Below are 12,796 nucleotides of genomic sequence, written 5' to 3' on the forward strand. Positions count from 1 at the left end.
CAGAAAGAGAAACAGAACAGGACGGAGGAAAGATATGGGCAAGAAATAACCTGTCAATACATATTGGTGTGTTTGACTGCACGTTCATACATATGACACAGGAAGTAGTCTAAACACAACAGGGAAGTAGTCTAAACACAACAGGGAAGTTGTCATAAACACAACAGGGAGGTGGAAAAATGAAAATGGTGAGAGACCTGAATACCAGGGTTGGGGTCAACTCCATTTAAATTCTAGTCAATTCAGGAAGTACACTGAAATTCCAGTTCCAAAATTCAAATTCTCTTCAATGCTTTGCAATTAGGAACATGTGGAATTTGAATTTTGGTTTACTTTCTGAATTGACCGTTTGAATTTAAATGGAATTGACCCCCCAACCCTGATGAATATGGAACAAATGGAGGGAGAAAACAGACTGGTTTCACACAAAAAGCATCTCAAGATTGTTCTCAACATGAAGGGTTCATGTCCACTGACAAAAGCGAACAGAGAGAAAAGAGTAGAACGTTTCCCGCGCCTCGTAAAAACCGCTGGTAAAAAACTGTCAGGAATTCTAAAGTAAATAGAAACAAATGGGGAGTAAAACTATATATAAATACATGTAGTAAATCTCAGTTAATGTTGTAAATAAATAACTTATCAGTAAAACTATATATAAATACATGTAGAAAACCTCAGTTAATGTTGTAAATAAATAACGTATCAGTAAAACTATATATAAATACATGTAGAAAACCTCAGTTAATGTTGTAAATAAATAACTTATCAGTAAAACTATATATAAATACATGTAGAAAACCTCAGTTAATGTTGTAAATAAATAACTTATCAGTAAAACTATATATAAATACATGTAGAAAATCTCAGTTAATGTTGTAAATAAATAACTTATCAGTAAAACTATATATAAATACATGTAGAAAACCTCAGTTAATGTTGTAAATAAATATCTTATCATGCCGTTTTGGTTTCTGAACTATTAGGTGTGTTTTAAGCATTCAGAAAAGCACTTTCATTAGAGGAAGTTCAGTGATCTGTAAAAAGTGAAAAGCGCTAATGAATTGATAACAGAAAAGATACCAGTGATATAACATGCTAATGAATTGATAACAGAGAAGGAGAATGAGTGGTAACAAAGATAACTGTGATTAAACTCATACAGAGTAAAATGAATTCAGAGAACTTAAAAAGAGAGATAGAGACATACACACACACACACACACACACACGGACATACACACACACACGTACAGGCAGAATACACACACATAGACACACACACACGGACACACACACACGGACATACATACACACGTACAGGCAGAATACACATACACAGACACACACACGGACACACACACACACATACAGGCAGAATACACACACACAGACACACACACACGGACATACACACACACACACGGACATACACACACGTACAGGCAGAATACACACACACAGACACACACACACAGACATACACACACACACGGACATACACACATACGTACAGGCAGAATACACATACACAGACACACACACACACGGACACACACACACACACACACACGGACATACACACACACATACAGGCAGAATACACACACATAGACACACACACACAGACACACACACACACACAGACACACACACACACACGTACAGGCAGAATACACACACACGAACACACACACACACACATAAGTACGCACGCACACACGCTCGCACGCACACACACAGACTACCAAACATATACCATATGTATGTGAGTCAAGCTATTTTCATGCAGAGCAAAGAAAGTGTTTCAGCAACCATGGAAGTACAATAAGGGAGTGATCGGAGACAAAAATTAACTTTACATTCACATTATATGAATTCCTTCTTTGAATTCATTCCAAACAAGCAAAAATCTGGAATTAAATTAAGTTTGTTTAACATATTGCTATAGTACAGTGTGTTTTTGTTAGCCATCCAAATACGTTTAAATAATTGGATGTTAAATATTCACATTGGAAGTGCCATGGCATATATATGTATTCTCAAGCATTCATACAGTATCTCAAGCATTCATACAGTATCTCAAGCATTCATACAGTATCTCAAGCATTCATACAGTATCTCAAGCATTCATACAGTATCTCAAGCATTCATACAGTATCTCAAGCGTTCCCTTTGACTTCTATAAAACTGAAATAGCGTGATGATGATGATATTGATGATGGTTGAATGGATGAAGGAGGGATTGAAGGAGGGAGAAACAGAATGGGTATTGGAGAGGAAGGGATGCAACGCATACCAGCCATAGCATAGCGGCCAGGGACCCACAGTTAACTGAACAAGGTGTTAGTAATATTATGTTACACACAACACGGTTAGTCAAACGGACGTTATTTTATGCTAAGCAATGCAAATCACTGGCCTGCGTACTGCTTAAAAACGACAACGTAATTGAATATATTCTTCCTGGACTACAGGTAGTTATGAAGGTTAGTTAATGCAGAGGCTGTATTCGTCACTACCAACAAACGTAATCATTTAAAAAAAACAAATAGCTCAAGCTTACATTTCTTGTCACTCTTGTCACTCTGTAAGAGAGGAGGGGGTCAATACAACATGTTGAATACATTCAGCTGATAAACAGAAATCAGGTAAAAGTCTTCTAACATTTTTTTTAACAAATTGAACAAGAAGAATGTTCTGGAAAAAGGTGTAGTTGGTTACCTCGTCGTCTGCGTCCAGGTCTGAATCAGACTCCTGAATAGGACACCAAGGAGCAAAATAAAGAAGACGTTCAGCCAGATCTGCTTTGGGACAGCATTATTCACATTCAGCCAGATCTGCTTTGGGACAGCATTATTCACATTCAGCCAGATCTGCTTTGGGACAGCATTATTCATGTTCAACCAGATCTGCTTTGGGACAGCATTTTTCACATTCAGCCAGATCTGCTTAGGGACAGCATTATTCACATTCAGCCAGATCTGCTTAGGGACAGCATTATTCACATTCAGCCAGATCTGCTTTGGGACAGCATTATTCACATTCAGCCAGATCTGCTTTGGGACAGCATTATTCACATTCAGCCAGATCTGTTTAGGGACAGCATTATTCACATTCAGCCAGATCTGTTTAGGGACAGCATTATTCACATTCAGCCAGATCTGCTTAGGGACAGCATTATTCACATTCAGCCAGATCTGCTTAGGGGCAGCATTATTCACATTCAGCCAGATCTGCTTAGGGACAGCATTATTCACATTCAGCCAGATCTGCTTAGGGACAGCATTATTCACATTCAGCCAGATCTGCTTAGGGACAGCATTATTCACATTCAGCCAGATCTGCTTTGGGACAGCATTATTCACATTCAGCCAGATCTGTTTAGGGACAGCATTATTCACATTCAGCCAGATCTGCTTTGGGACAGCATTATTCACATTCAGCCAGATCTGCTTAGGGACAGCATTATTCACATTCAGCCAGATCTGCTTTGGGACAGCATTATTCACATTCAGCCAGATCTGTTTAGGGACAGCATTATTCACATTCAGCCAGATCTGCTTTGGGACAGCATTATTCACATTCAGCCAGATCTGCTTTGGGACAGCATTATTCACATTCAGCCAGATCTGTTTAGGGACAGCATTATTCACATTCAGCCAGATCTGCTTAGGGACAGCATTATTCACATTCAGCCAGATCTGCTTTGGGACAGCATTATTCACATTCAGCCAGATCTGCTTAGGGACAGCATTATTCACATTCAGCCAGATCTGCTTAGGGACAGCATTATTCACATTCAGCCAGATCTGCTTAGGGACAGCATTATTCACATTCAGCCAGATCTGCTTTGGGACAGCATTACTCACTTTACCTACTCACTTTATGTTAGTGCACATTATGGCTGCGTCCCAAATGGCACCCTATTCCCTTTATAGTGCACTACTTTTGACCAGAGCCCCTTTATAGTGCACTACTTTTGACCAGAGCCCCTTTATAGTGCACTACTTTTGACCAGAGCCCCTATATAGTGCACTACTTATGACCCGGCCACAATATAGGGAACGGGGTACCATTTAAGGGATGTACATCATACTATTGTGATATCCAGGCATGTCCAGCATTATTTAATGTTATTACACACTGTGTCCAGCATTATTTAATGTTATTACACATTGTGTCCAGTCTAGGTGTGTCCAGCATTATTTAATGTTATTACACATTGTGTCCAGTCCAGGTGTGTCCAGCATTATTTAATATTATTACACATTGTGTCCAGTCCAGGTGTGTCCAGCATTATTTAATATTATTACACATTGTGTCCAGTCCAGGTGTGTCCAGCATTATTTAATGTTATTACACATTGTGTCCAGTCCAGGTGTGTCCAGCATTATTTAATGTTATTAAACATTGTGTCCAGCATTATTTAATGTTATTACACATCGTGTCCAGTCTAGGTGTGTCCAGCATTATTTAATGTTATTACACATTGTGTCCAGTCCAGGTGTGTCCAGCATTATTTAATATTATTACACATTGTGTCCAGTCCAGGTGTGTCCAGCATTATTTAATATTATTACACATTGTGTCCAGTCCAGGTGTGTCCAGCATTATTTAATGTTATTACACATTGTGTCCAGTCCAGGTGTGTCCAGCATTATTTAATGTTATTACATATTGTGTCCAGCATTATTTAATGTTATTAAACATTGTGTCCAGCATTATTTAATGTTATTACACATTGTGTACAGTCCAGGTGTGTCCAGCATTATTTAATGTTATTACACATCGTGTCCAGTCCAGGTGTGTCCAGCATTATTTAATGTTATTACACACTGTGTCCAGTCCAGGTGTGTCCAGCATTATTTAATGTTATTACACACTGTGTCCAGCATTATTTAATGTTATTACACATTGTGTCCAGTCCAGGCGTGTCCAGCATTATTTAATGTTATTACACATTGTGTCCAGTCCAGGTGTGTCCAGCATTATTTAATGTTATTACACACTGTGTCCAGTCCAGGTGTGTCCAGCATTATTTAATGTTATTACACATTGTGTCCAGCATTATTTAATGTTATTACACATTGTGTCCAGCATTATTTAATGTTATTACACACTGTGTCCAGTCCAGGTGTGTTCAGGTGTCTTACCTTGCAGTAGATGGGCAGTGTGATGTTCAAGTTGCAGATTGCATTGTGGGTAAGACTACGGTAGGTGCGGGGCTCCTTGGTGAAGGACAGTCTGCCACACGGCTCCTGGGCGCTGTCACGAATCTGTCAATCAATCAATTAATCAGTTAGTTGGTCAGTCAGCCAGTCAATCAATCAATCAACCAATCACTGGAAAGCCCTGGAATCAGGTGAGTGTGTGGTTATTCGCTGGGAAAGTGAAAAACATTTTCTGGTATCCACTTTTATTATACTGTATAATCAAACTAATTAAAATACATATTAAATGATATACCAGTGTCTTTGATGTATTCTATCGCCGTTTTATTTCTGTGGGTTTGGTGCATGAAGTCCATTCAGAACTAAAACAAAGCGGACAAAACAGCGTCACACTTCCCCAGTGTATAAGAAGTCCAGTAATGGCGTGTTACCTTGATGAAGAGTGCGAGGCGGTTCTCTTTGAATGCGTAGAAGCTGAAGACGTGATGCTGTCCACTCTTGGTCAGAGGAACCAGGTTCCCAAAACAGTCTGCAAAGATCGGCTTCCCTTCCAACACCTGTAGTATGGACAGACAGGCAGACAGGCAGACAGACAGACAGACAGACAGACAGACAGACAGACAGACAGACAGACAGACAAACAAACAAACAAACAGGCAGACAGACAGACAGACAGACAGACAGACAGACAGACAGACAGACAGACAGGCAGGCAGGCAGGCAGGCAGGCAAACAAACAGGCAGGCAGACAGACAGACAGACAGACAGACAGACAGACAGACAGACAGACAGACAGACAGACAGACAGACAGGCAAACAAACAAACAGGCAGACAGACAGACAGACAGACAGACAGACAGACAGACAGACAGACAGACATACAGACAGACAGACAGACAGGCAGGCAGACAGACAGACAGGCAGGCAAACAAACAAACAAACAGACAGACAGACAGACAGACAGACAGACAGACAGGCAGGCAGGCAGACAGGCAGACAGACAGTAGAGAGCTAGGGTCAGACACTAAGAAACATGTACTGCATCTGATGTGTTTAAAGTATTGTCTAAATAATATAACTGTGCATTCTGCATAAATCAGTCTTGTCGACAGCGAGCATGAATGAAATGAAATCAAAGAACTGTTACGGTTTGGGGAAATCTTTACTGAACTGGTGCCGGGTCACCTCTCCCTCCTCCCTACCTCTCCCCTCCCTCTCCCCTCCTCCTGTTGTTCCAGGGTTTCTCCTCCTCTCCCTCCTCCCTACCTCTCCCCTCCCTCTCCCCTCCTCCTGTTGTTCCAGGGTTTCTCCTCCTCTCCCTCCTCCCTACCTCTCCCCTCCCTCTCCCCTCCTCCTGTTGTTCCAGGGTTTCTCCTCCTCTCCCTCCTCCCTACCTCTCCCCCTCCCTCTCCCCTCCTCCTGTTGTTCCAGGGTTTCTCCTCCTCTCCCTCCTCCCTACCTCTCCCCTCCCTCTCCCCTCCTCCTGTTCCAGGGTTTCTCCTCCTCTCCTCCCTACCTCTCCCTCCTCTCCCTCCTGTTGTTCCAGGGTTTCTCCTCCTCTCCCTCCTCCCTACCTCTCCCCTCCCTCTCCCCTCCTGTTGTTCCAGGGTTTCTCCTCCTCTCCCTCCTCCCTACCTCTCCCTCCCTCTCCCCTCCTGTTGTTCCAGGGTTTCTCCTCCTCTCCCTCCTCCCTACCTCTCCCCTCCCTCTCCCCTCCTCCTGTTCCAGGGTTTCTCCTCCTCTCCTCCCTACCTCTCCCCTCCCTCTCCCCTCCTGTTGTTCCAGGGTTTCTCCTCCCTCTCCCTCCTCCCTACCTCTCCCCTCCTGTTGTTCCAGGGTTTCTCCTCCTCCCTCCTCCCCTACCTCTCCCCTCCCTCTCCCCTCCTGTTGTTCCAGGGTTTCTCCTCCTCTCCCTCCTCCCTACCTCTCCCTCCCTCTCCCCTCCTCCTGTTCCAGGGTTTCTCCTCCTCTCCTCCCTACCTCTCCCCTCCCTCTCCCCTCCTGTTGTTCCAGGGTTTCTCCTCCTCTCCCTCCTCCCTACCTCTCCCCTCCTGTTGTTCCAGGGTTTCTCCTCCTCTCCCTCCTCCCTACCTCTCCCCTCCCTCTCCCCTCCTGTTGTTCCAGGGTTTCTCCTCCTCTCCCTCCTCCCTACCTCTCCCCTCCCTCTCCCCTCCTCCTGTTCCAGGGTTTCTCCTCCTCTCCTCCCTACCTCTCCCCTCCCCTCCCTCTCCCCTCCTCCTGTTGTTCCAGGGTTTCTCCTCCTCTCCGTCCTCCCTCTCCCCTCCTCACCCCATCTCCCACCCTCCTGCCTCTCCATTCCGCCCTCCTTCCCCCTCACCACGTCTCTACTCCGGGCCACCTCTGTGAAGTTCTCTTGCTGTTCCAGGGTCTCTCCCCCTCTCCCCCTCCCTCCATCCCTCCCTCCCTCCCCTCTCCTCCTCTCCCCCTCCCCACTCTCCTCTCCCACTCTCACCTCTACGTCTCTACTCCGGGCCACCTCTGTGAAGTTCTCTTGCTGTTCCAGGGTCTTGTCCATCTTGTCATCCGTCATGCAGAAGCAGCGGAGGCGGGCCTCGATGGGGTCCAGCGTCTTGGCGAAGATGACGAACTTGGCCATGTAGGGGACACAGATGATCTCTCTGTACAGCTGGGTAGAGAAACTCACAGCCTCCTGGGTCTGACGACAGTCTATCAGCCAGAACCTACAGGTAGAGAATCAATAATCAATAAGTTCATCAATCTATCAATAGATCAATCTGTCAGTCTATCAGCCAGAACCTACAGGTAGAGAATCAATAATCAATAAGTTCATCAATCTATCAATAGATCAATCTGTCAGTCTATCAGCCAGAACCTACAGGTAGAGAATCAATAATCAATAAGTTCATCAATCTATCAATAGATCAATCTGTCAGTCTATCAGCCAGAACCTACAGGTAGAGAATCAATAATCAATAAGTTCATCAATCTATCAATAGATCAATCTGTCAGTCTATCAGCCAGAACCTACAGGTAGAGAATCAATAATCAATAAGTTCATCAATCTATCAATAGATCAATATGTCAGTCTATCAGCCAGAACCTACAGGTAGAGAATCAATAATCATTAAGTTCATCAATCTATCAATAGATCAATCTGTCAGTCTATCAGCCAGAACCTACCGGTAGAGAATCAATAATCAATAAGTTCATCAATCTATCAATAGATCAATCTGTCAGTCTATCAGCCAGAACCTACAGGTAGAGAATCAATAATCAATAGGTTCATCAATCTATCAATAGATCAATCTGTCAGTCTATCAGCCAGAACCTACAGGTAGAGAATCAATAATCAATAAGTTCATCAATCTATCAATAGATCAATCTGTCAGTCTATCAGCCAGAACCTACAGGTAGAGAATCAATAATCAATAAGTTCATCAATCTATCAATAGATCAATCTGTCAGTCTATCAGCCAGAACCTACAGCGCACCGGAGGGGGAGGGGATTATCAATAATTCATGAATTGATAGATTCATCTATCTATCTATCTATCTATCTATCTATCTATCTATCTATCTATCTATCTATCTATCTATCTATCTATCTATCTATCTATCTATCTATCTATCTATCTATCTATCTAGGACGTAATAGATCAATCAATCCAATCGAATGAAGAATCAATCATTCCATCAGTAGTTTAATCAGAAGGAGGATGGTGTTTTCAACAGAATGTCAAAACAACAGACATCAGATGAAAACACACTAGTCCCTCCCTCTGGAGCCCTCACCTTGCTGACACGTTGGTGGTGAAGGACACACATTGGTTGATGAAGGTGAGGGGGGTGGAGCCAGTGATGTCCTCCCATTGGGCAGGAGTAGTTCCACCTAGAACACACATCGGGATGGAACTCTCTGGTAAATATATTCTAAATATGAATGTGGGTTGATTCAAACCAGGCTTTGCTGTATATCAAGAAGGCAAAACATGACTACTCACAATCAATCATTCAGTCAGTCAGTCAATCAACCAACCAACCAACCTGCCAATCAACCAACCAATCAACCAACCAACCAACAGTCATTTCCTACGTACCAGTGATACTGCAGAGCAGACGCAGAGTGGGCGTGTCCCCTCCAAACACGTTGGCTGTCCCGTCGTTGCTCGAGCTCTTGGGGACAGGGATCGTCATGGTGATTGGCTTGTGGAACTTCCGCCTCCTGGGCTCTAAGGTAACGATGGGGCTGAACGTAGCCCTGTTACCCAGAATCCTCTTCACCAGGTCTACGCCGATTGGCTGAGCCTAGGAGGAAGTGGAACGCGAGAGTCAGGAAGTAAGAAACAAATTAAAACTTCAAAAGTGTTCAGTTGTTCGATCATCAGACCCACTTCCTACCTGTATTCCAACCCTGATCTTCTTAGTGAGAGCTCCCTCTGGGAACACAGCCTGGACCTGAGGTACCAGGGTACTGCTCAACACCCCTCCCTCAGGACCAATCAGTTGGCTGTCCTGCTTGATGCGCGACACCACCGCAAAGTATTGCGGGAAGTCCCTGGTGATGATACGGCAAATCCTCTTCTTCTCCAGCTCCTCTGGAGAATCCAGCTCTGGAGGAGGAAACCAATGGGAGGACAGGGAAAAAACAGGGGTCAGACGATACACAAGGACCAATCGGATTGAGCAGTCGGGACCTAACTGTTTCATCATCTTTGGTGAATGAACAAGGTAGAACAATTGAACGATTGCTGGCATGGCAGTCTGGTGCTGTCAAGTCCCTCCTGCCTCCTACCTGCTCCTCCCTCCCCACTCCCTCCCTGCTCCTCCATCCCCAGTCCACTCCCCCTCCTCCCCCCTGTCTCCCCCTGTCTCACCCTCGTCCATGCCGTTCAGTATTTGGTTGAGTTCCTCCTCACTGTGCTCACAGTGATGTTCCCTCCAGCTCTCCCCCATCTCACTCCTCAGAATCACCAGCTCCCGCTCCGTCCCCCGCAGGGCCGCGAAGTGGGGGATCTCCACAATCACTGGCCTGGAGGGTCAGAGGTCAGGGTAATGGGTAAAGGTCGTGATGACAGGAGGACCCATTCCATGGAAGAACACAAAACATCACAAGATGAGGGACAAATAAATCCTGGAGAAATTCCTGGAGGAGATTCAAGCAAACAGAAGGATATGATAAGATAATAATACATTTATTTTGATGATGATGATGATGAGGAGGAGGAGGGTCAGGTGACATAACATTCTGAACATAGAAAAATCACAACATCACAACATGGGGAGGAAAAATCATGGGGATAGTGGGATAGAACTGGAACAGATTCAGACTGTAGTTCTCAACAACAAAACAACTGGAACTCAAATGTGGAGAGGGCTGGGGAAAATATATGATGAGACCAGGGTATATATGGGCTGGCTGGGCTGGGGAGAATATATGATGAGACCAGGGTATATATGGGCTGGCTGGATGGGCTGGGGAGAATATATGATGAGACCAGGGTATATATGGGCTGGCTGGATGGGCTGGGGAGAATATATGATGAGACCAGGGTATATATGGGCTGGCTGGGCTGGGGAGAATATATGATGAGACCAGGGTATATATGGGCTGGCTGGATGGGCTGGGGTAGTATATATGATGAGACCAGGGTATATATGGGCTGGCTCGGCTGGGGAGAATATATGATGAGACCAGGGTATATATGGGCTGGCTGGGCTGGGGAGAATATATGATGAGACCAGGGTATATATGGGCTGGCTGGATGGGCTGGGGTAGTATATATGATGAGACCAGGGCATATATGGGCTGGCTGGCTGGGTGGGGTAGTATATATGATGAGACCAGGGTATATATGGGCTGGCTGGGCTGGGGAGAATATATGATGAGACCAGGGTATATATGAGCTGGCTGGATGGGCTGGGGTAGTATATATGATGAGACCAGGGCATATATGGGCTGGCTGGCTGGGTGGGGTAGTATATATGATGAGACCAGGGTATATATGGGCTGGCTGGCTGGCTGGGTGGGCTAGTATACAGTGGGGGAAAAAAGTATTTAGTCAGCCACCAATTGTGCAAGTTCTCCCACTTAAAAAGATGAGAGAGGCCTGTAATTTTCATCATAGGTACACGTCAACTATGACAGACAAAATGAGAAAAAAAAATCCAGAAAATCACATTGTAGGATTTTTAATGAATTTATTTGCAAATTATGGTGGAAAATAAGTATTTGGTCAATAACAAAAGTTTCTCAATACTTTGTTATATATCCTTTTTTTGGCAATGACACAGGTCAAACTTTTTCTGTAAGTCTTCACAAGGTTTTCACACACTGTTGCTGGTATTTTGGCCCATTCCTCCATGCAGATCTCCTCTAGAGCAGTGATGTTTTGGGGCTGTCGCTGGGCAACACAGACTTTCAACTCCCTCCAAAGATTTTCTATGGGGTTGAGATCTGGAGACTGGCTAGACCACTCCAGGACCTTGAAATGCTTCTTACGAAGCCACTCCTTCGTTGCCCGGGCGGTGTGTTTGGGATCATTGTCATGCTGAAAGACCCAGCCACGTTTCATATTCAATGCCCTTGCTGATGGAAGGAGGTTTTCACTCAAAATCTCACGATACATGGCCCCATTCATTCTTTCCTTTACACAGATCAGTCGTCCTGGTCCCTTTGCAGAAAAACAGCCCCAAAGCATGATGTTTCCACCCCCATGCTTCACAGTAGGCATGGTGTTCTTTGGATGCAACTCAGCATTCTTTATCCTCCAAACACGACGAGTTGAGTTTTTACCAAAAAGTTCTATTTTGGTTTCATCTGACCATATGACATTCTCCCAATCCTCTTCAGGATCATCCAAATGCACTCTAGCAAACTTCAGATGGGCCTGGACATGTACTGGCTTAAGCAGGGGGACACGTCTTGCACTGCAGGATTTGAGTCCCTTGCGGCGTAGTGTGTTACTGATGGTAGGCTTTGTTACTTTGGTCCCAGCTCTCTGCAGGTCATTCACTAGGTCCCCCCCGTGTGGTTCTGGGATTTTTGCTCACCGTTCTTGTGATCATTTTGACCCCACGGGGTGAGATCTTGCGTGGAGCCCCAGATCGAGGGGAGATTATCAGTGGTCTTGTATGTCTTCCATTTCCTAATAATTGCTCCCACAGTTGATTTCTTCAAACCAAGCTGCTTACCTATTGCAGATTCAGTCTTCCCAGCCTGGTGCAGGTCTACAATTTTGTTTCTGGTGTCCTTTGACAGCTCTTTGGTCTTGGCCATAGTGGAGTTTGGAGTGTGACTGTTTGAGGTTGTGGACAGGTGTCTTTTATACTGATAACAAGTTCAAACAGGTGCCATTAATACAGGTAACGAGTGTTGGACAGAGGAGCCTCTTAAAGAAGAAGTTACAGGTCTGTGAGAGCCAGAAATCTTGCTTGTTTGTAGGTGACCAAATACTTATTTTCCACCATAATTTGCAAATAAATTCATTAACAATCCTACAATGTGATTTTCTGGATTTTTTTCCTCAATTTGTCTGTCATAGTTGACGTGTACCTATGATGAAAATTACAGGCCTCTCTCATCTTTTTAAGTGGGAGAACTTGCACAATTGGTGGCTGACTAAATACTTTTTTTTCCCCACTGT

At 44.4% G+C, this 12,796-nt stretch overlaps 1 protein-coding gene across 1 annotated transcript in view; it reads right to left on the minus strand.

Annotated features, from left to right (window-relative positions):
- The window catches only part of LOC121566247 (ankyrin-2-like), a 73,622-nt gene extending 62,446 nt beyond the window's left edge, over window positions 1-11,176 (minus strand). Inside the window, exons 1-9 of the mRNA XM_045218321.1 lie at window positions 10,028-11,176; window positions 9,552-9,763; window positions 9,251-9,458; window positions 8,946-9,042; window positions 7,645-7,873; window positions 5,603-5,728; window positions 5,154-5,276; window positions 2,722-2,754; window positions 2,564-2,585 (exon numbers count right to left, since the gene is read on the minus strand). Of these exons, the coding sequence (XP_045074256.1) occupies window positions 2,564-2,585; window positions 2,722-2,754; window positions 5,154-5,276; window positions 5,603-5,728; window positions 7,645-7,873; window positions 8,946-9,042; window positions 9,251-9,458; window positions 9,552-9,763; window positions 10,028-10,106 (1,129 nt within the window). The 5' untranslated portion in view covers window positions 10,107-11,176. The remainder of the gene's footprint in view (window positions 1-2,563; window positions 2,586-2,721; window positions 2,755-5,153; window positions 5,277-5,602; window positions 5,729-7,644; window positions 7,874-8,945; window positions 9,043-9,250; window positions 9,459-9,551; window positions 9,764-10,027) is intronic.
- Window positions 11,177-12,796: the final 1,620 nt, after the last annotated feature.

Source organism: Coregonus clupeaformis, unplaced genomic scaffold, assembly GCF_020615455.1.
Source record: "Coregonus clupeaformis isolate EN_2021a unplaced genomic scaffold, ASM2061545v1 scaf1499, whole genome shotgun sequence".
Lineage (NCBI taxonomy): Eukaryota > Metazoa > Chordata > Actinopteri > Salmoniformes > Salmonidae > Coregonus > Coregonus clupeaformis.